Source organism: Megalops cyprinoides, chromosome 11 (genome assembly GCF_013368585.1).
Source record: "Megalops cyprinoides isolate fMegCyp1 chromosome 11, fMegCyp1.pri, whole genome shotgun sequence".
NCBI lineage: Eukaryota > Metazoa > Chordata > Actinopteri > Elopiformes > Megalopidae > Megalops > Megalops cyprinoides.
In genome coordinates this window covers 35,627,798-35,647,860 of record NC_050593.1, presented here as the reverse complement: position 1 = coordinate 35,647,860, position 20,063 = coordinate 35,627,798, and the positions used below count along the sequence as shown (strand labels likewise).

The window sequence follows — 20,063 nt, the reverse complement described above, 5'->3', positions numbered from 1 at the left end:
ACATACATTTTTTTTTATCAACTTCACTGCAGCTGTCAGAACCTGGGGATCAAGAGATGCTCGGTGAGTAAGGCAGGACGTGGCTGTGGATAAACGATTCACTCAGCATCAGGGCGTGTTTGCTATGACAAAAGCAATAACGATGCTGACAGCTACCAGCAGGAGGCGAGCAAGACCCCATAACCAGGCCCCTTCTCCGTCACTCAGACATCACATGGCCACAAGCCTCTTCATATTGTCCTTCCAGGTGGCACATTCTTGGTCCTTCAATTAACGTCTGCAGCTCTTCAATCAACTGCAGTCATTTTTAACACAAACCCCTAAATGGCCAATGCCAGCATGGTCACAATGTTGTAATTTACATTACATTATTATCATTTCGTAGATGTTCTTATCCAGAATGACTTTCAGCCAACATAATCACCATCAATAACAATGACACTGTGGCAAAAGATGACTTTCTGAGCAGCAGTTAGAGGTCTTTCAGCAATTACCAGGACTAAAAAACTCATCACTGTCTGAAAGCGAAAATTCTTCCTTCCCAGAGTAAGACACTGAATGCCCCAACAACAAGATGAAACCTAAGGCATCAAGGCTTTGTATTTTTCAATTTAGATTTCTTATTACAGAGGGGGGGAGGGGGTAAAATTAATCAGACAGGATGAATTATCCTCCCCCAATGTGACCTGTATTCAGACCCAGCTTTGTTCAGGTTGGGGTGGCTGAGCAGTAAGCTGTAGGTTAGGAGCACAGAGCCCTGATGGGGGGCGGGGGTGGGGAGGTGGGGCGGGACATGCTACCCAACAAACTGAGCTGTACACCACAGTGCTGTTCATGCCAGTCCAAAAGGAAAACACTGTCGTTGTGATGGATTGGGGGTGTAGGCTTTGCACTTTCAGACATTCTGTATGGGAAACTGAGTCCCGGTCACTATTCCAACTCCCAAATGTTGATGGATTGGGGGTGTAGGCTATGCACTTTCAGACGTTCTGTATGGGAAACTGAGTCCCGGTCACTATTCCAACTCCCAAATTCCCACATTACTGCACACTGGAATGAGCTGATAAAACCGCTCCAGGTTAGGAACGCGTTCCCATTGGAAACTGGGCACACAGCTGCTTCTGCTAGCACGTGTGCTGTCTCCCCACAGAAGCACCTTCCCGAACGCGCTGCCCGGACCTGCTGCGCTGGGTCACCTTTTCCACATGCAGCTGCTTTGGACAGAAGAAGCCCTCCTGCAAAAGCGTTTGGTTTGGGAGACGTGCTCGACCTGCCCGAGCCCTTCAGCCCTGCCTCTCTCCCCCTGTGAGACTGCCGGCGTGATGAGGGAGAGACGCTGGCAGAGTTTCAACCTGCACCTGCAGGGATCTCAGAGTCATTACACATCCCAGTAAAACAGCCAGCCAGCGACAAAGTCTGGATACTCATTCATTAACCGCTTAGGGGAGGGAGGGAAAGACGTGGGACCAAAGAATGTCACTCTACCTTGGTGGCCTTAGAAAAGCACCTAAACTTAGTTAACTAACACTCTGCAGTGAAATAAACCCTCTTAGAGCCGTGCTGAACCGACACCATTAATAATGAGCTGCACCTGACGCCACAGTTCCCAGGGACACTGCAATCACATTTTTCACACAGAACTCCGGGGGAAAGGAGGGTGACGCTCCGACTGCAGCAAATTATAACATCAATCAGATGACTTTGTGATGCATTACAAATTGCTTTCTATTACAGATTTTTATACTGACAAAACAATTTTTGGAGGTTATTTTATACGACTTTGGCTAAATAGACTGCAGTTATGTTCAATAAAACGCTACATTTCGTTTTAATTAGCATTCAGTGTGATTGATGAAGTAGTAATATTTTTGAACATTAATACAATTACAAAAACTGCAATACCTGAGCACTACAACTGAACTGCAGTAAAGGCCCATGCCACATACACACCAGACCGGCTCAGTTCCTTACTTTACACTCAGAACCGGAAGGCTTTTACAAAGAGAAAGAGAAAGAGTGTGTGTGTGTGTGTGTGTGCGCGCGCGCGCACGTGTGTGTGTGTGTGTGTGTGTGTGTGCACGTGTGTGTGTGTGTGTGTGTGTGTGTGTGTGTGTGTGCGCACGCGCGCGTGACTGGGGATTACAGTTGAACAAGCAGCAACCCAGACATGAGCAATCTATTCCCTGTGCATCAGAGGAGTCCCACCTGTGCAGGTGTGCATGGACTCACCACAAACCCAGAGCAGATCCACACGTTTCAGATCCAACCATTTCACAGCAGACAGGCTGCAGAGGTACTGCACACGGAACTGCCTGCAGAGGGAAACTGCGGGAGCACGGAAAGGGCTCGCTGAAAACCCTGCTGTTATATAAGCAGCCCTTCAGGGATCTGGCGCCGTGTATCCATCATAAACACCTCACTGCCTCTTCTCTCCAACGTGAAAAATGACAGCTGTACCAATGACTTTCAAATGTAAGGCTATTCAGGCAGCTTTCTAATATCACACTGCCCGCCTCTGCAGCGCCTCCTAGTGGTGCTGGCAGGTTCTGCTGTTTAAAGGACCGATAAGGCCAGCAGTTCATACACTTGGGATGTCTTAGGACGTTTGCTTATTTAGGATGTTTTTTACGTTCACACATGTATCATTGCATCTTTGAACTAGGGCTCTTGAAAAGTAGGCAGAGGAGGACTCTATGACATAATCATTATTGTATTTGGCTAATATTTGATAACTACTGATATTTCCCTCTCCTCTGGAATACCTAACCTGTCACCTCATGAATATTTATTACAGGGGATGGTTGCTGACTGTGATAACATTTCTGTCGAGGATGTAACCCATAGCATTGTGAGCACTGACTTAAAACGTGACACTAATCCTGGAAAAGATGCACTTTAGCACACACTGTCCTACAACAGAATGTCACTGCAAACCTTGTCGCGCTGAGGGCTGACCAAAGGAACAGAAATAAGGGAAAGAACTAAAAAAGGGCCTCACAGCTGGGCAGCAGTTTCATTTCCCTCACTTGTCTAAGGTCTCTGTCCTGGACCACACCATGACTCACCACATAAATAAAGGAACAGATCTAACTTTCTCAAGGCATGGCTGCACCGAAGCCTGGCTCTCCTTCTTACTGTCTGCCAGTACATACTCCCTGAAACAGCAACACCGCTCCTGCACCCATAAAATTGAACATCTACTGCCATATACCAGGTCAGGACATACAGCCTCTCACTGCTGTTAAAATGCCATATGGCAAAACGGTCCTGAGATGCATGCTAGAAAAGTAATATTAAAACATAAAAATCCCATTTAAATTTACAAGATGTCTACTGAATGATTTTAATCTAACACACATTTGGGGAACTCTGAAGTTCACAATTTTTCAATATCAACGTTCTCCAATAATTTATAGATCAAAATTTATCTAGTAATACTTCATGTACTAAGTAATACTAGCAGGATAACATAAGCATACTATTACTAAAGCTTATTACTAAGTTATAAACTTTGCAGACAGCTTGCGAGGTGAACTCCAGAATTTCAGCCAGGGGGAGTATACTAAGAACATGAACAACACACTGCTGAAAAAGGCCGAAGGACTATGGGTATGTGCTCGAAGGCCAACATTATTCTGCAGAATGTTTACAACAGATCCCTGTGCATTCAAAACACCACTACCTCCAGCAGTGTTAATTACTAACACTAATGCAATGCTAACTTAGCTCTGCAACATTGGCTATTTTGACAATAAATAATCTGTATTACCGTGAGAGTATAACGTAAAGAATCCATTCCTGAAGCACACCAGCTGTGTGGTAGTTAGAGAAAATGGCCTGTTAATGGCAGGAGAGGCATTAAGTGAAATTGTGGGAATAGCCATCGCCTACATGGAGGTTCTCTACCCTTGCTAAAGCAGCCAAAGGAAATACAGTGTGCTTCTGGAACATATTAATTTAGAACAACTTAAGAAAGAGCCTTTTGTATGATTTTTTTTATGGAAGTAATCTAAGCAGATGACTGATATGATGAAACACACAGATAGAGATACAAGTACAGGTAAAGGCAGAGGTACCTGGCAGAGGTAGTGGCAGACGTAGAGGTACAGGTAGAGGTAGAGGTGTATCGTAGGAGGTAAACTTACCGTCTGGCTCTCGGGGAAGTCCATCTTTATCAGCTTGTGGGCACATTCTTCAAAGTCTAAGCTGTTGACACAAAAAAATTCCCATTTCGGTTTGAGTTCTGTTATGAGTTCATATTACACATATATTGTGTACAGCTGGTATAGTCAATTGTCTAAATAATTTTCATGTGCATAACGACATATCTTAAAAACAATACTGCATCATGGGATTTTATCTGTTGTTCCTTGATGGAAAAGTAAAGAATATTTAGACACACAATATTTTGCAAACAGCTCCCTAGAATGAAAAGTAGAATGGCTAATTAAGTCTGAAACTGAGAAGTAAATATCCAAAACCACTTCTATTCCTTTCCTAAACATAGACCTTTCTGTAAACAGTGTAAGAAAGATGACTTTGGTTTTGGAACACAACCACAAGAAAATGCAGCAAACAAAACAGAACATAAAAAATGTTTCAACAAAACATACTGGAGACGCCAATAGCTAGCAGCGCACACCACAAACAACTCTAAACATCTGAATATTTAAGGAATGACCCCATCAGGTAGAAGAGTACGGAGCGCTGCTAACACCAGAACAAACATGGCTTCTCTGTCCTGCTGCCCGAGCTGTTCCCTGATGATGAGGGTATCCGGTCCTCCCGCCACAGCTCTGTGGACGAACACGCGTTACTGCCGCACCGCCAGGCAAACATTCCGCATCCCTGCGTTAACCTGCAAGTCTCCGCCACGCCTGGACATATTTTCATTTAGGAATCGCCGGCGGATCAATATTACACTTAAAATAGCAACGCATCAGTGCATCGGAGCTGCCGTTTTATTTCCAAACCCGCTGACAGACACTTTTTTCCGCAAACATTTTGCTGCCTGTCATGTTGCACCTGCCCTAATGCGATGTAACTCAATTTAACATATGCCATGGGCTTTGTGGTGGCCACTTCAGTGCTGCTAATCTATTTATCACAGCTGTAAAAGGGTATGGGGGGCCGCTCCTGAGAAAAGAATTCACTGCTAGCTAGGCACAAAATGTGCCTCTGTCCCCCTCAGTAAGCATTTTGGATGTTTTAATAGGCCTGCAAAATGGTGTTACGATCTGCATGAGATCCCCACAGGTTACAGGAGAAACGATTAGATAACAATCAGGTGGCCGAGCCTGTGGAGCACTTTGATAAGTCTAATTAATTAGCCATAAACCAGTGGCAACCAGGAGATGGAGACCCTGTAAACTGCATATTAATCACGTCACAGCCACCGCAGCCGGTCTCGCCATCCTGCTGCCCAAGGACGCGATACGACCTTGCCTGTTTCAGCGAGAAACGCACAGCTTGACACCACTGAGAAAAGAGAGTAAGCTAAGAGGCTGAGCGTGCTCCATGATGATGAAGCTGCTGTTGTCATAAACAGGCAGCACAGCATTCAGAGTTCACAGGGCAGGGTATAACAGCACAGGAGGTGTTCAGGTTTCTCCTGCAGGAGAGCAGGGCTGCATTAGGAGGTGCAGGGTATAACAGCACAGGAGGTGTTCAGGTTTCTCCTGCAGGAGAGCAGGGCTGGATTAGCAGGTGCAGGGTATAACAGCACAGGAGGTGTTCAGGTTTCTCCTGCAGGAGAGCAGGGCTGCATTAGGAGGTGCAGGGTATAGCAGGAGAGGAGGTGTTCAGGTTTCTCCTGCAGGAGAGCAGGGCTGCATTAGGAGGTGCAGGGTATAGCAGGAGAGGAGGTGTTGAGGTTCCTCCTGCAGGAGAGCAGGGCTGGATTAGGAGGTGCAGGGTATAACAGCACAGGAGGTGTTCAGGTTTCTCCTGCAGGAGAGCAGGGCTGGATTAGCAGGTGCAGGGTATAACAGCACAGGAGGTGTTCAGGTTTCTCCTGCAGGAGAGCAGGGCTGCATTAGGAGGTGCAGGGTATAGCAGGAGAGGAGGTGTTCAGGTTTCTCCTGCAGGAGAGCAGGGCTGCATTAGGAGGTGCAGGGTATAGCAGGAGAGGAGGTGTTGAGGTTCCTCCTGCAGGAGAGCAGGGCTGCATTAGGAGGTGCAGGGTATAGCAGGAGAGGAGGTGTTGAGGTTCCTCCTGCAGGAGAGCAGGGCTGCATTAGGAGGTGCAGGGTATAGCAGGAGAGGAGGTGTTCAGGTTTCTCCTGCAGGAGAGCAGGGCTGCATTAGGAGGTGCAGGGTATAGCAGGAGAGGAGGTGTTGAGGTTCCTCCTGCAGGAGAGCAGGGCTGCATTAGGAGGTGCAGGGTATAGCAGGAGAGGAGGTGTTGAGGTTGCTCCTGCAGGAGAGCAGGGCAGGACTGGGCTTCACTCACTGCATGGTGGGTGTTTCTGGCCCTGCTGAGGCCACTGCTTCTGCCACAGCTGTTCTTTCAAGTCTTAAAGACACTGATTCTCAGGGGAGATCCGGCATCAGCCATATCACACGGCTGCCTCTCTGTGTGCGTGTGTGCATGTGTGAGCGTGCGCGTGTGAGTGAGTGAGTGAGAGAGTGTGTGTGTGTGTGTGTGTGTGAGTGAGAGTGAGAGTGAGAGTGAGAGTGAGAGTGAGAGTGAGAGTGAGAGTGAGAGTGAGAGTGAGAGTGAGAGTGAGAGTGAGAGTGTGAGTGAGTGAGAGAGTGTGTACGTGTGTGTACGTGTGTTTGTGCGCATGTGTGTGTACGTGTGTAAGTGTGTGTTTGTGTGCGTGTGTGTGTCCTTCCACTCTGCACATCTTTTACCAGCTCAAGACCTACTTATCACTCAATCAGAACTAGTTCACCAGCTGAGCAGCTGGTAACAGCTGGCCTATATTTCATACTGCTGCTGTTAAGTCTCTATGCCTTACCCAGCAGTGAGGGTGCCTTAAAAGTTTTTCTTTCTTCCTAACTTGTGCACGTAGAAATAGTTGAACAATATAAAAGTAGACACAGCAGAAATGCCAATGCCAGTGGGAGATGAACGGGTCCTGCTTTCTCTCTGCAAATTCTAATGGCTTCTTTCCATCGAATGGTGCAGATGGTGTGCCATCTTTAAAAAAAAATATCAAATAATAACTATTTTAAGGATTCTGTTTTAATGCATGGAAGAGTGTTCTCCTGGCTTGCTAGCTAACCGACTATTTATAGAAACACCTTTTGGGGCAGGGATAAATGGAGCTAGCTAACTGGCAAAATAAACTTTTTGTTTGTCTTTAAGTGTCTTTGTTTTTTTTTTTAAAATAATGCCGTATTTACCGTGAGCTAGCTGCAATCACTGCGAACAGCTAAGCAGATTCCTACCAAAACTGTGAGCTATAGGCACTAGCAGCCAGCTTACTGTAAATAGAGCCCCTGTATTATACACATGCCCAGCTAGCTCATATAGCAGACTCCATAGCAGCTGCTTCCCCCAGCACTATCTGTAGGCTGTAAGCTACACAGACAGCTAGCCAGCTAGCAAGGTTTGCTATATCTAATAGCTAGCCATCACCAGCTATACCGACTTATAGCTGACAGGAACTAGTAAATTTATGTCAAGATTCTTTTATCTTTTACCTTGACTGCACCTTGTATCTGAGGCGTAATTTAGGGAAACAGTTGTGCTAGGAATCTACTGGGACAACATTTATTGAATCAAAAGATGCCTGTGGCAGCTAGCTTTCAATCCCTGTATGGACGCGTAATGAATAACATCCACTTAGCTTTTGTCACCGTACTGTGGGAAGGTCATTCTACCAGCAACACACTGAGAAATCAATATCTAATGATGCTGCAATCCAGGCTGAAAAAGGACAACCCCAAAAACTTCCTCTTGCATTCTGGGCACCCCTGCCCTGCTTCAAAGGATGCAAAAGGTGAACAGCACTGAAGCCAAATCCATTCTGTTTCAGATCATTTACAGTAAGTCACAAACACTCATTCCGAAGGGGAGACAAACACAAGTACATTACATCACATTCATTTAGCAGATGCTCTTACCCAGAGCGAATTCCTGCACAATTAAACAGAGGCGTATCCATTCCAGCTGAACAAGCATCAGTATCAGACCAGCCTAACACTCCCGGACCAGTAAGTGTGAGTGCAACACTATTCAAACCCAAGTTCACCCAAGTTAGCCTGACATGTTTGCTTTATCTTCCCTGTGCCTGACTAAGCAGGGTGCTATGCTAACACTCCCCTGCTTACAGGCCCAGAGCCACACACTGAATACTCCCTGCCTTCTCTCCTCTCGCCCACCTCACCACCCTGCATGTGGCGGAGGTTCAGAGCTGCCGAGCAGTAATGACAGGCCCTTCCTCCCCCGAAAACTCCCGCCTCGCTCCGTCATCCCCCGCTGCGAGGGAGAGGCCCAGCTCCCCCAGCGCTCGCAGAACTGCGGCCCGGTCTGGCTACACGCGGGTCCAGCTCTGTAACGGAGCTCTGCCCGGGGGAGCGGGTCTGTCTGGCTCAGAGGGAACACCGATGCTCCACCAGGCACACTAACGCCGCTTCATTCCAGCTCTTACCTTTATGATCCTCCTGGCAGGCTTCAGCCAGGCCGGCGGAGCCAGCCAAACCGTTTACCCAGCATCCTGTAATGACCCTCACATTTCTGAGCCTAACTTCCAAACAGCTTCCCCGCTCTGCCTCCAGCGCAGCACAGCGCAGAGAAACCACTGCCTCCCTCTACACCTCTGAACCACGCTTCAATCACACACAAATACATCTCCAGGGCTCCAGGAATGGACAGACATCTTTCTCTCATCCTGAAATTTGGCCAGGTTTAAACAGCATCTGCTGAGTGTCTTCTTTGTGCTGTTTTTTAATACTGTGCTGAAAAGGGACATTTCCACAGCTGGTGTCTGATTACTGATTTGGCTGTAACTCAGTCACTTTCCCTCAGTGTAAAGAGGCCCTGGACAGCACACCGAGCACTGACCTGGACTGGATGGCCAGGTAGATGGTCCGGCGAAACGCCACCAGGTTCACTTCGGTCTTGTCGAAAATAGTGACTTTCTCTTGTTCTGAAAACGGAGAAAGAAAAAAAAAAACAGGAAAGTCAACTTTGACTCACTGCTGTACTGTGGGACTGTTTTCATGTGATATTTGTCCTCTAGAGGGCAAAGCTCCTCGTTGCTGGCATTATTTTTAAACTTCACACACAGTCTGTGAGGGATGCTTCCCCGCTGAAGTAATTAGCAGGGCAGCGCTCTCTCCGAACAGCCAGAGCTGCGTGACAGAGCGCAAAGTGGGGAGGCAGCGAGATCACACCGGTCGCGCTTGCCACGACACGCGCATTCCGCAGCATTATAAATAATCTGATGATGTGTGAAAGCCAGAAACGCGCCCAAAAGCACACAATGCGTATTTTCACTTCATCCGCAAAAGACACTTAGACAATCTAGACTTCAGAGGTGACGGCAGTCATGAGCAGAGATGTGCGAATGATATCTTGCCAGACAGCGCTGTCTAACACACCGAGGAGACTGTCGGAATCAGCCTGGAAAAGCAGGAGAGAAGTTTCTTATCCCGGACGGACTTCATACGCAACCTTTTCCCCCTGCATTACGTACCACTGAAGGCCAAGCGTGTCAAAGGCCACTCCAACGATTGCTCAGGGGTTAGGGAGCAGTCTGTAAAATCCCTGCTACCCTGCTCCTCCAGTTCAGCACTAGAGAATCTTGGGATATTTGTGACATCAGAAAATATTTACAACTGCGGTCTTAAATGAACAGATTCTGTGAAAAACAACTCTGTTGATTCAGTGAAAATAACTTGTTTGGTGTTGCTGCTTTCAGTCAGCTATGTGACCAATAAGCCACATGCACTAAAGCTTCTACGTAAACATAAAAAAACAAAAAAGAAAAAAACTTTCTAATGACAAACTATTCTGCTCAATGCATGGTACCAAAATCATATGTTACATTGAAATGTGGAATTGCCTCAGAAGCTGCTGACCACAAGACAATATGGGCAACTATGCAAGACTTGATGTGAAAACATTTTATGAGTGATGACATGTTGAGAACTGAACAACATCGCTTAAAACAGACAGCAATGAGGGCATTAAGCAATATGTTACTCAGACATGAGTACAACAAAATACACACACACACACACCAGCAAATATCTACTGGTAAACGCACCCCACCCCTACACGGGACAGTACACTTCAGGTTTCTGCTTGACATCATAATCCTTACCATCTCCGCCTTCCTCCTCTTCCTCATCCTCTTCGTCTTCATCACTGCCGTCAGCCTCATCCCCTGAGCCGGAGTCACTGCTGCCCTCGTCGAGAATTTCTGGGGACCGCAGAGACAGAGCGGGTCACTGGAACCCTCGGCAGAGACAGAGCGGGTCACCGAAACCCTCCGCTGCCGAAGGCGTACGCCCAAATCCTTCAACTGACAGCGGCTCCACACTCAGCTTCCTTCACCACGCTGCCATCACTTCTGCTGAGGAGATCCACTAATTCCGATAACGATCGTTATTATGGTTCTAACATAATGAGACAGCTTTGTGTAACATTCTGTTGATTCATACTGAAATCACAACGGCAGTGCAATTAAGAGATACTGGAAGACAACAGGCTGTAATGTCAGGCTTTGACAAAAACAGGAGAAAATTGCTCATGTAGGCCTCACCCTTTTTAATTGCCTTGTACTTCTCTTCATTGTCGAGGAAGTCTGGATCCATCTTGAAGACATCTGGAAGAGGAGCATTGTTGTTTTTAGCAGACAACTGTTACCAATCTGCACATTCTATGGCAATTAGGTAACTGCAAATGAGATGGTAATCAGCAGAAATTACCCATAAAAAGGCAGCCCGTATGTCTAAGGACATTATTATTCATAAGTCTTAAAGCTGTAATGGCTTTCTGCTCGCCCCGAGGACCTCTCATATAGATTTTCAATTACAGAGGTTTGTCTTAAGAGCCGCTAAAATGCTCATCCAGCAAATAAAAGGAATGCAAATAAAATCAGGGAGGGTGGAGATGCACCGATTTCACACACCCTGCTACATTAAGCTCCATTCACACTCAGTGAGATATGAAGAGGCAGAGACAGCCCCTCACTCTCCTTCCTGTACGATCAGTCTCCACCCATGAGGTGGAACAAGAGGATCATGGGAATGTTCTTCCAGGTCCCTCAGTGAAGAGGGGCTAGTACTCAAAACACCCTAACTCAGAGGAGTACTAGCGCGAAACAGAGTTACCTATCTACATATAACTACTTATCTACCCAAAACACCCTTAATAAGAGGGGTACTCAGTGAGAAAAGTGCTTACGCGGAAGAGTACCGGCTCAGAACAGAGCACTCACTGAGAAAAGTGCTTACGCGGAAGAGTACCGGCTCAGAACAGAGTACTCACTGAGAAAAGTGCTTACGTGGAAGAGTACCGGCTCAGAACAGAGTACTCACTGAGAAAAGTGCTTACGCGGAAGAGTACCGGCTCAGAACAGAGTACTCACTGAGAAGAGTACCGGCTCAGAACAGAGTACTTACTGAGAACATCCTCCTGGTTGTAGTCGTCCTCCAGGGGCAGCATGTGGGTGAACTGGTCCTCCTCCTCCACCAGGTCCAGGCCCTCGGGGATGATGGGATGGTCCTTGAAGCCGTCCTTCCGGATGGCGAACATCACCTCGATCATGTACTGCACGCGCTTGTCGATCTCCGACTCGTGCAGAATGTTACGCAGGCGCTCGAAAATGGCTGTGGGAGAAAAGGCCAGCGTCAGTCAGAGGAGGCGCGGGAGGAGGCACAGGAGAAAGAGCCAGTGTCAGACAGAGGAGGTGCGGGAGGACGCACTGGGGCAGGCACAGAGGAAGAGGCGCAGGAGGAGGTGGTGCAGGGGAGTCATGGATGGAGGTGGTACAAGGGGAGGCACAGTTGGTGGAGGTGCAGGAGGCGGCATAGAGGGAGGTGCAGGGGGAGGCACAGGCAGAGCCACGCGCAGCTGCACTCCATTTCAGGGGCGGAGCGTGTATACCGTTGATGCCCCGGGGGGAGACCTCGGTCAGCTTGAGGCCGCACTCCTTCAGGAAGCTGATGGCCACCTCTACGCTGTCGTCCGTGGGTCTCTCCAGCAGCAGGGTCAGCATCTCCAGGCACAGCACCTCGTGGGCCTGGGCGGGGGGGGCAGCGGCAGCATGAGGAGCGTCAGGTAAACACTGTGGCAGGATCCTCTCGCAGAGGCCTGGCCCTCAACTCCCACAACTACTGCCAGTAACACCGGATACGCTAACTGTGGCAGTGTGTAGCAACGAACAATAAGCTATTACATTAATACTAATGGAAAAAAGTTATACAAACCTTTCTGTATTTATTTCAAGGTTGTGTTCAAGAAAAAAATTAATACTTTTAAAAGTGTACATACTTCAAACGATTATAAAAGGAAAGCAAGTCTCCAATTATTTTGAGAATAAACTTTACACTGTTACCCCAACATAAACCCCTTTCTTACACTTTGTAGTCTTTGTAGTCAGAAAAATCAATACTGATACATGAACCAACGCCAAAATACACAGCATCTTATGTGAGCCAGCACTGACACACATAAACCAATGCCAAGATTCTAAGCATTTTATAGGAATAAATACTGGCACATATGAACCGATGCCAAGATGCTTATCTTTACATATGAACCGATGCCAAGATGCTTATCTTTACATATGAACTGATGCCAAGATGCTTATCTTTACATTTTAAATGCTATTCTTTAAATTTTGCTCAGCAACTGTTATTTGTTTAAAGTATCTTTAAACATTCATTCAGCAGCATCTTAATTGTAAAACTAAACAAAACATATTTATAGTGGAATAATTAAAACAGCTTACAAATAAAACATTTTCATGAAGTTTCTCAGCTGAGCGCTAAATACAGCCTTCTACAGTTTATTGAGAAATGCAGAAACTGGTAACTTGTTCTTGAGGCACTGCGTATATATTTCACACATCACATCAGCAACTTGCCTGACTGTCAACCACCCACTCCTACTGCCAAAAACTTCGCATAAACTCCGCACTCCCCAGCACAACAACGCTGACAATTCTGAGCACATCGCTACATCCCCATACATTCAATGCAGCTTCCAACCTGCAGCTGCTTCAGATATTAAATACCAAACCACATCTGCTAGCTAGCTTTTCATCAACATTTCCATTTCAAGGCAATTTATCTAATCTAACTTACGGCACTGGTGATGAGGTGCTACGATTGAAGAAATCACTGATAAAGAAATCACAGCCATTTGGCTGGCGCCTCACTCTGATCTCCCACTCAGTCTGCACTGATCTGAGCAGAGGACTGGCTGAGGACAAGCAGAAACTAGCGCTTGTTTTTTTGTTGTGTGAAGAAACGAGCAAACATCACTACGTGTGCAGAAGCTGGTACTCACCACGTTCTGGTTGATGAGATGTGCCACGAACTTGGACGCTGTCAGACACTGTTGCTGTGGGGAGAGGACAGAGGGTTCAGACTCCGGGGAGAGTGTGGGAGAGGGCGCTGTGTGCGACCGCCTGCTCACGCCCCCCGGCTCACGCCCCCCGGCTCACGCCCCCCGGCTCACACCCCCCCGCTCACCTTGTCGTTCCTCCGGTAGCCCTTGCGGAAGTTGAGGACGAGCCTCTTGAGGATGAGCTCTCCGATCTGGGGGAATTTGGAGTTGATGATGGCCACCACGGCAGCGTAGACGTGGGTGAAGATAGGGGAGGCACTCTGAGCCTGCAGGACCGACCGGGCCAGGAGACCCCTGCACGGCACACACACACAGGACCGTCTGAGCGAACCGCCGGGAGCCGGAGACCAGAACCTCCTCTTCCTACCCTGTTCTCCTGCTCTCCAAACCAGCACTCACCTCTCCCTCAAAATGTTCTCCAGCTCTCCAAACCAGCACTCACCTCTCCCTCAAAATGTTCTCCAGCTCTCAATACCACACCTCACCTCTCCCTCAAAATGTTCTCCAGCTCTCAATACCACACCTCACCTCTCCCTCAAAATGTTCTCCAGCTCTCAATACCACACCTCACCTCTCCCTCACAATGTTCTCCAGCTCTCAAAACCACACCTCACCTCTCCCTCACAATGTTCTCCTGCTCTCAAAACCAGAACTCACCTCCCCCTCACGATGTTCTCTTGCAGGAGCTCGTGGATGATGTTGCCGATGTTGGAGACGTTGACTTTGTTAATGAGACCGTTGATAGACTTCTTCAGCGCTTCCCAGCTCATTCTCTGAAAAGCCAGACTGAAAGAAAACAATGTACACTGTGACAAAGTATACTTTAGTACTTTAATCTTGCAACAAATAACTTCCATACAGTCAGTTAAGATTACTGAAAAATTACACTAAGAGTGTTTGCGTATCAGTTTCAATGAAGCATAACGCATTTCTCGAAATCCAAACCTTCTGGAAGAGAGGGCCCATGTGACGTTTTAGATAAATCCAGTTTCACAGGCACCTCAGCATAATCAGCCGGAATGACACTGATTTCGATCACACGTTTCTGCGATGCCGTTTAACAGCTGGTCAGCGGGCCAGCGTTAAAAGGGCAGTGTATACAGAGGCCTGGCACAAGGGCAATGACGGCTGGCCAGCCACGTTTGAGCCTGAGTCCTGCAGGAAGCCACTGCATTAGGTTCCCTTCAAAGTGCTGACGGCCAGAGTCTGTCGGGCTCCTGTCTGCCCTTCACAGAGTGCCAGGGAAGCCCTCCTCCCGTCCCCGAATCTGCCCTCCTCCCGTCTCCGAATCTGCCCTCCTCCTCCCCTCCCCGAATCTGCCTTTCGCACAGAGCCATCGCTGCCTAATTATCAGCCTCAGACCCATCCCACCCTGCCTGCCTCCTGGGCTCCAACATGTCTTTCAGGGAGATTAGGAGAGGTGACTGCAGACACCTTAAGCACCCAGACATCCAGAGCATTTAACAGCTTTTAATGAGGAAAACAAGCAGAAAATTTTTCTCATGCTCAGAGAGAAAGGGGGAGGAATCTTCTTTAGAACCACCCCCACTCTCTGTAAAAACACGTCTTTAATTATATTCTACTGAATTCAGCTAGAGTGTTTAGCTAGAAGCTACATTACATTTGAGGCAGACAACAGCTCATCCTCTGACAGGCGTGACACATTTTTCTGAAGATATAACCTACACGTGGACTTTGTTGGGAGGAAAAACTGTTTTGAACTAATCCATGAGGATTTGTTTAAATCTCCTTTCACTACCCAGGGTAATACTTCCGCTGGGCTTGAATGACTTGAGCAGAAAAACTACTGACTGAACAAACCCCACTGTTATACATCTCCCGGATAGTTTCAGCACACCCGCTGGGGAACTGCTGCTGTACCCTTGGGCTAGATGCTTCACCCTGAATTGCCCCTGTAAATATCCAGAGGTAAACATGTTAAAACTGTACTTTTTGTAAGTGGCTCTGGACAAGAGCATCTGCTCAATGACAGTAATGTAATGTGGTGTAATGTAATGTAATGTAATGTAATGCACTGTAACGTACTGTAACGCACCTGCTCTTATCTGTGATCTGCGCCTGCATCATACGCAGCCTGGCCGGGGGGATGTAGGCTCCGCCCGTCCGGGTCAGAATGGGGTCCAGCTCCTCTTTCTTCTTCTTCACGGGGGGCTCCTCGGCAGGGGCCTCGTCTTGCTGGACCGGGGAGGCCGACCTGCCCCTCCTCCTGGAGTCCTGCTCTCCGTCCCGGCCCGGGCGGTACCCACGATCCCTCTCTCTGCTGGAGCGCCGGTCTGAGTTCTCCCTATCCCGGTCTCTGTCCCGCAGACGGTCCCGGTCAAAGTCCCGCTCTCGGCTGGAGCGCCGCTCTCGGGACCTTTTAGGGAGAGGGGGACAAGGGGGGGTGAATTTGAAGGAGAGACACAGAAGAACCTGATTACGGAAAGTGGTTATGCCAAAAAGGAACTTACTAAACCTATTTGCGACAATGCATACAAGATTCAAACTTATGACAAACCCATGTCAAGAAAATCAGTAAACGAAAGCAAACTTGGGGAGGCCATGCTCTGCCTTTCCCCCGGTCGCACGCGTCTGACCCCTGCACCCCGCAGTGAGAGAGAGCGGGATCTGCCTTTCCCCCGGTCTCACGCGTCTGACCCCTGCACCCCGCAGTGAGAGACACCGGGATCTGCCTTTCCCCCGGTCTCACGCGTCTGACCCCTGCACCCCGCAGTGAGAGACACCGGGATCTGCCTTTCCCCCGGTCTCACGCGTCTGACCCCTGCACCCCGCAGTGAGAGACACCGGGATCTGCCTTTCCCCCGGTCTCACGGGTCTGACCCCTGCACCCCGCAGTGAGAGACACCGGGATCTGCCTTTCCCCCGGTCTCACGCGTCTGACCCCTGCACCCCGCAGTGAGAGACACCGGGATCTGCCTTTCCCCCGGTCTCACACGTCTGACCCCTGCACCCCGCAGTGAGAGAGAGCGGGATCTGCCTTTCCCCCGGTCTCACGGGTCTGACCCCCGCACCCCGCAGTGAGAGAGAGCGGGATCTGCCTTTCCCCCGGTCTCACGGGTCTGACCCCCGCACCCCGCAGTGAGAGAGAGCGGGATCTGCCTTTCCCCCGGTCTCACGCGTCTGACCCCCGCACCCCGCAGTGAGAGATGGCTGCCCTCCTCCCACCTGTCCCTGTTCCTCCCGTGGTAGCCCCGTCCGTAGCGTCGGCCGCGTTCCTCCGAGCGCTCCCTGTCCTGACTGCGAGGGGACCGGGATCGAGACCGGGAACGCGATCTGGACCGGGACCGGGATCGGGAACGGCCGTAGTCTCTGTCCCTGGAATACACACCACCGTTACCTCTCCAAACACCCGCCACAGGGCCACTGGAACAACTCACTCCAAAATATGTTTCAGTCACACTGAAGGCAGCGAATTTAATGGTCATCTAACTCCGTGTTTCCCAACCCTGCTCCTGGAGGCACACTGTCCTGCATATCTTCTATGTATCCTTCCTGCTTGATTAAATCAGGTGTGCTCAGCTAATCAAAAGTGCCACTGATGAGTTCAGTCAGGTAGGTAGAACAGGGATAGATAGAAGATATGCAGGACGGTGTGCCTTCAGGAGCAGGGTTGGGAAACGCTGATCTAACTGATATTCAGCTTTAAATTTGGCAAACTTTCTTGATTCTGATTTTCCAAGCAATACCGGCTCTCAGATGTTTACTTAAAAAAGAGCGAATTTGAAGTGGTTATATGGATGACAGCCCTGGCCCTTGAAAAGATCTGGTTCGTTTACAAACAGAAATTATGGCAGAAAAATGGAAAATTCGTGTGATCAGAGTCCATCATAGGAAAGGGCTACGGTCACGGCCACCTACCTGCGCTCTGAGGAGGAGCTCCTGTGCCGTTTCTTACTGTTGTCATCTGAGCCACGCTGAAAGCACACACAGTACACACTCAGTATATATCAGCCACTTTCAGCTGCACCTTGCAGATACACACACTCAGTCTACCTCTGTGGTCTGTGAGGTGTACTGCGGGTTCTTTGATAAAGGAAGGGAACCCGCTGGAAATGTACCAGCTATTTATAAATCAGCCTTAAAAGGTGAATCTACTCCTAACTTAAACACCTTCCTCAGAGTTAAGTCAATTTCAGCTTAACACCTTCCTCAGGGTTCAAATAGTGTCCCCAAAACCTGGAATCAATTTCAAGCTCCAGTTAGATACATGAGTTCAATTATAGCTGTGAGGCAAAGAAACTGACATTTTCCATCTCATCTTCAGCTGACTCAGGTGTCTTTATCCAACAATGACGCCCCCCATCCCCCAACCGTCCCCCGCCATCCCCCGTCCCTCCCGCCACCCCTCCCCCCCCCCAATCGCGCCGCTGTGGTTTCGGGCACCGCTCTCACCCCGACGTGGGCCACACTGCTCTTCATCCCCCCCCACCCCCACCCCCATCCCGCCGCTGTGGTTTCGGGCGCTGCTCTCACCCTGACGTGGGCCACGCTGCTCTTCATCCTCCGTCCCTCCCCCTTGTCACTGTCGCTGTCCTCGCTGCTGTCGCTGTCCGAGTCACTGGAGGCCTGGCTGCCGCTGGCCGCCCCGGGGCTGCCTGCCTGCCCCCCACCCGCGGGGCTGCTCACCTGCGCCACGCCCGCGGGGCTGCTCACCTGCCCTACACCTGCAGGGCTGAGCTGGCCGTCTGCAGGCTCTGCTGGAGACACACACACACAAAGATATACACACACACACACACACACACACACACACACACACAGACACGATCAGCCCAGGGAAGCAAACAGAATGAAACACTAAACTGACCTTCAACATAGCAAAAAGGCTGAGGTAACACCCCGCGACGGCGGGCTAACTCTCTGCTGCAGAGAGACGCTTCATGAAAAGATCATGAGGAGGGCGGAGGCCTGCAGAGGCCTGTGGGACCTGACGCACGCTGGGCCCCGTCTCAGAGCCTTCCGCCGGGCCGCTCCTCCCAAACACGCTGGCATTCAGGCGGGACACATAGGGCAGGACTCACAGCGCCGCACAGCCTCTCCCTTTCACTGACTCCGGCTGTATCAGCCTCTCCCTTTCACTGACTGCACCTCCGGCTGTATCAGCCTCTCCCTTTCACTGACTCCAGCTGTATCAGCCTCTCCCTTTCACTGACTGCACCTCCGGCTGTATCAGCCTCTCCCTTTCACTGACTGCACCTCCGGCTGTATCAGCCTCTCCCTTTCACTGACTGCACCTCTGGCTGTATCAGCCTCTCCCTTTCACTGACTGCACCTCCGGCTGTATCAGCCTCTCCCTTTCACTGACTCCGGCTGTATCAGCCTCTCCCTTTCACTGACTGCACCTCCGGCTGTATCAGCCTCTCCCTTTCACTGACTGCACCTCCGGCTGTATCAGCCTCTCCCTTTCACTGACTCCAGCTGTATCAGCCTCTCCTTTCAGCTGATGTTTTTCCAGTTTTCATGCTCCTACACAGTTCCTGTGCATCTTTACTGAGGAGGCGAGCACCACAAAAAAAGCAAACTCAAATCTTAACTATTCCAGGTAAGAAAAAGCTGCACGTTTGGCTTCTCAGTGGAGAGTTGCGTAGATTACAAGCAAAGCAATAAATGAGCACTCCCTCACCCCTTCAAAAGGAGATATGATTAATGAGCAAATCTGTTTAAACAAAGGCCTGCAGTGAAGACAGCAAAAACCCACTCAACAGTTCAAAAACACTCCCGTGTAGAAGAGATTAAAGATGTATTTTAACACAAAGGGGCCTTTTAAAAAGTTCACTTCAGTCATATCGTTCAGTGCAGAACTGCAGTCAGGGGAAACAGCAGCTGAGGATCAGTCAGGGCCGGTAAAGTGATCATAGTGGTTAAGGAGCAGGACTCGTAACCGAAAGGTTGCCGGTTCGATCCCCGCTGGGACACTGCTGCTGTACCCTTGGGCAAGGTACTTAACCCACAATTGCCTCAGTAAATATCCGGCTGTATAAATGGATAACATTGTAAAGAACTGTAACCTATGTAAGTTGCTTTGGATAAAAGCGTCTGCTAAATGAATAAATGTAAAGGTAAATGTAGAACGCCGGCGTTCCAGCTGCTCTGTGATCATACGGCACTAATGAAAGCATCAGCATCAACATTCTGCCTCCAGCACAGGTAAGGTGCCCTTGGGCAGGTGTCTGGAGAGAGGAGCTTCGCGTTTCATCGCCCAGGTCACCACTTCGCAACAGCTCAGCGGATTGCAGGATTGCGGATTGCAGGAGAGTCAGTTTTATTCGAACGATGAGCTCTAAGCAGGCCGCTGGGCCAACACAGCCAGCGCGGGGGAGAGAAACCTGCAGCCATTTGGCCCGTTAGCCAGGGACACACAACAGTGGCACGTTATAGCAAAGCCTGATGGTGCAGGAACAGGTTTCTTTTTCTCTGACACAACCTGCCTAATCATATGTCAGCGGTTTACAGCATGAACTCCCACTGACGCTGCTGCAGCAAACAGCACATTTCAACATGCTCACTTCAG

General features: G+C 49.1%; 1 protein-coding gene across 1 annotated transcript in view; it reads right to left on the bottom strand.

Annotated features, from left to right (window-relative positions):
* cwc22 (CWC22 spliceosome associated protein homolog) overlaps window positions 1-20,063 on the bottom strand; it is a gene marked incomplete at its 5' end in the record, with an annotated part of 32,365 nt that overhangs the window by 10,808 nt on the left and 1,494 nt on the right. Inside the window, 13 exons of the mRNA XM_036540020.1 lie at window positions 4,146-4,206; window positions 9,014-9,098; window positions 10,278-10,376; window positions 10,719-10,781; window positions 11,581-11,787; window positions 12,065-12,200; window positions 13,472-13,525; window positions 13,657-13,825; window positions 14,189-14,317; window positions 15,588-15,908; window positions 16,718-16,867; window positions 17,411-17,466; window positions 18,026-18,246. Of these exons, the coding sequence (XP_036395913.1) occupies window positions 4,146-4,206; window positions 9,014-9,098; window positions 10,278-10,376; window positions 10,719-10,781; window positions 11,581-11,787; window positions 12,065-12,200; window positions 13,472-13,525; window positions 13,657-13,825; window positions 14,189-14,317; window positions 15,588-15,908; window positions 16,718-16,867; window positions 17,411-17,466; window positions 18,026-18,246 (1,751 nt within the window). The remainder of the gene's footprint in view (window positions 1-4,145; window positions 4,207-9,013; window positions 9,099-10,277; window positions 10,377-10,718; window positions 10,782-11,580; window positions 11,788-12,064; window positions 12,201-13,471; window positions 13,526-13,656; window positions 13,826-14,188; window positions 14,318-15,587; window positions 15,909-16,717; window positions 16,868-17,410; window positions 17,467-18,025; window positions 18,247-20,063) is intronic.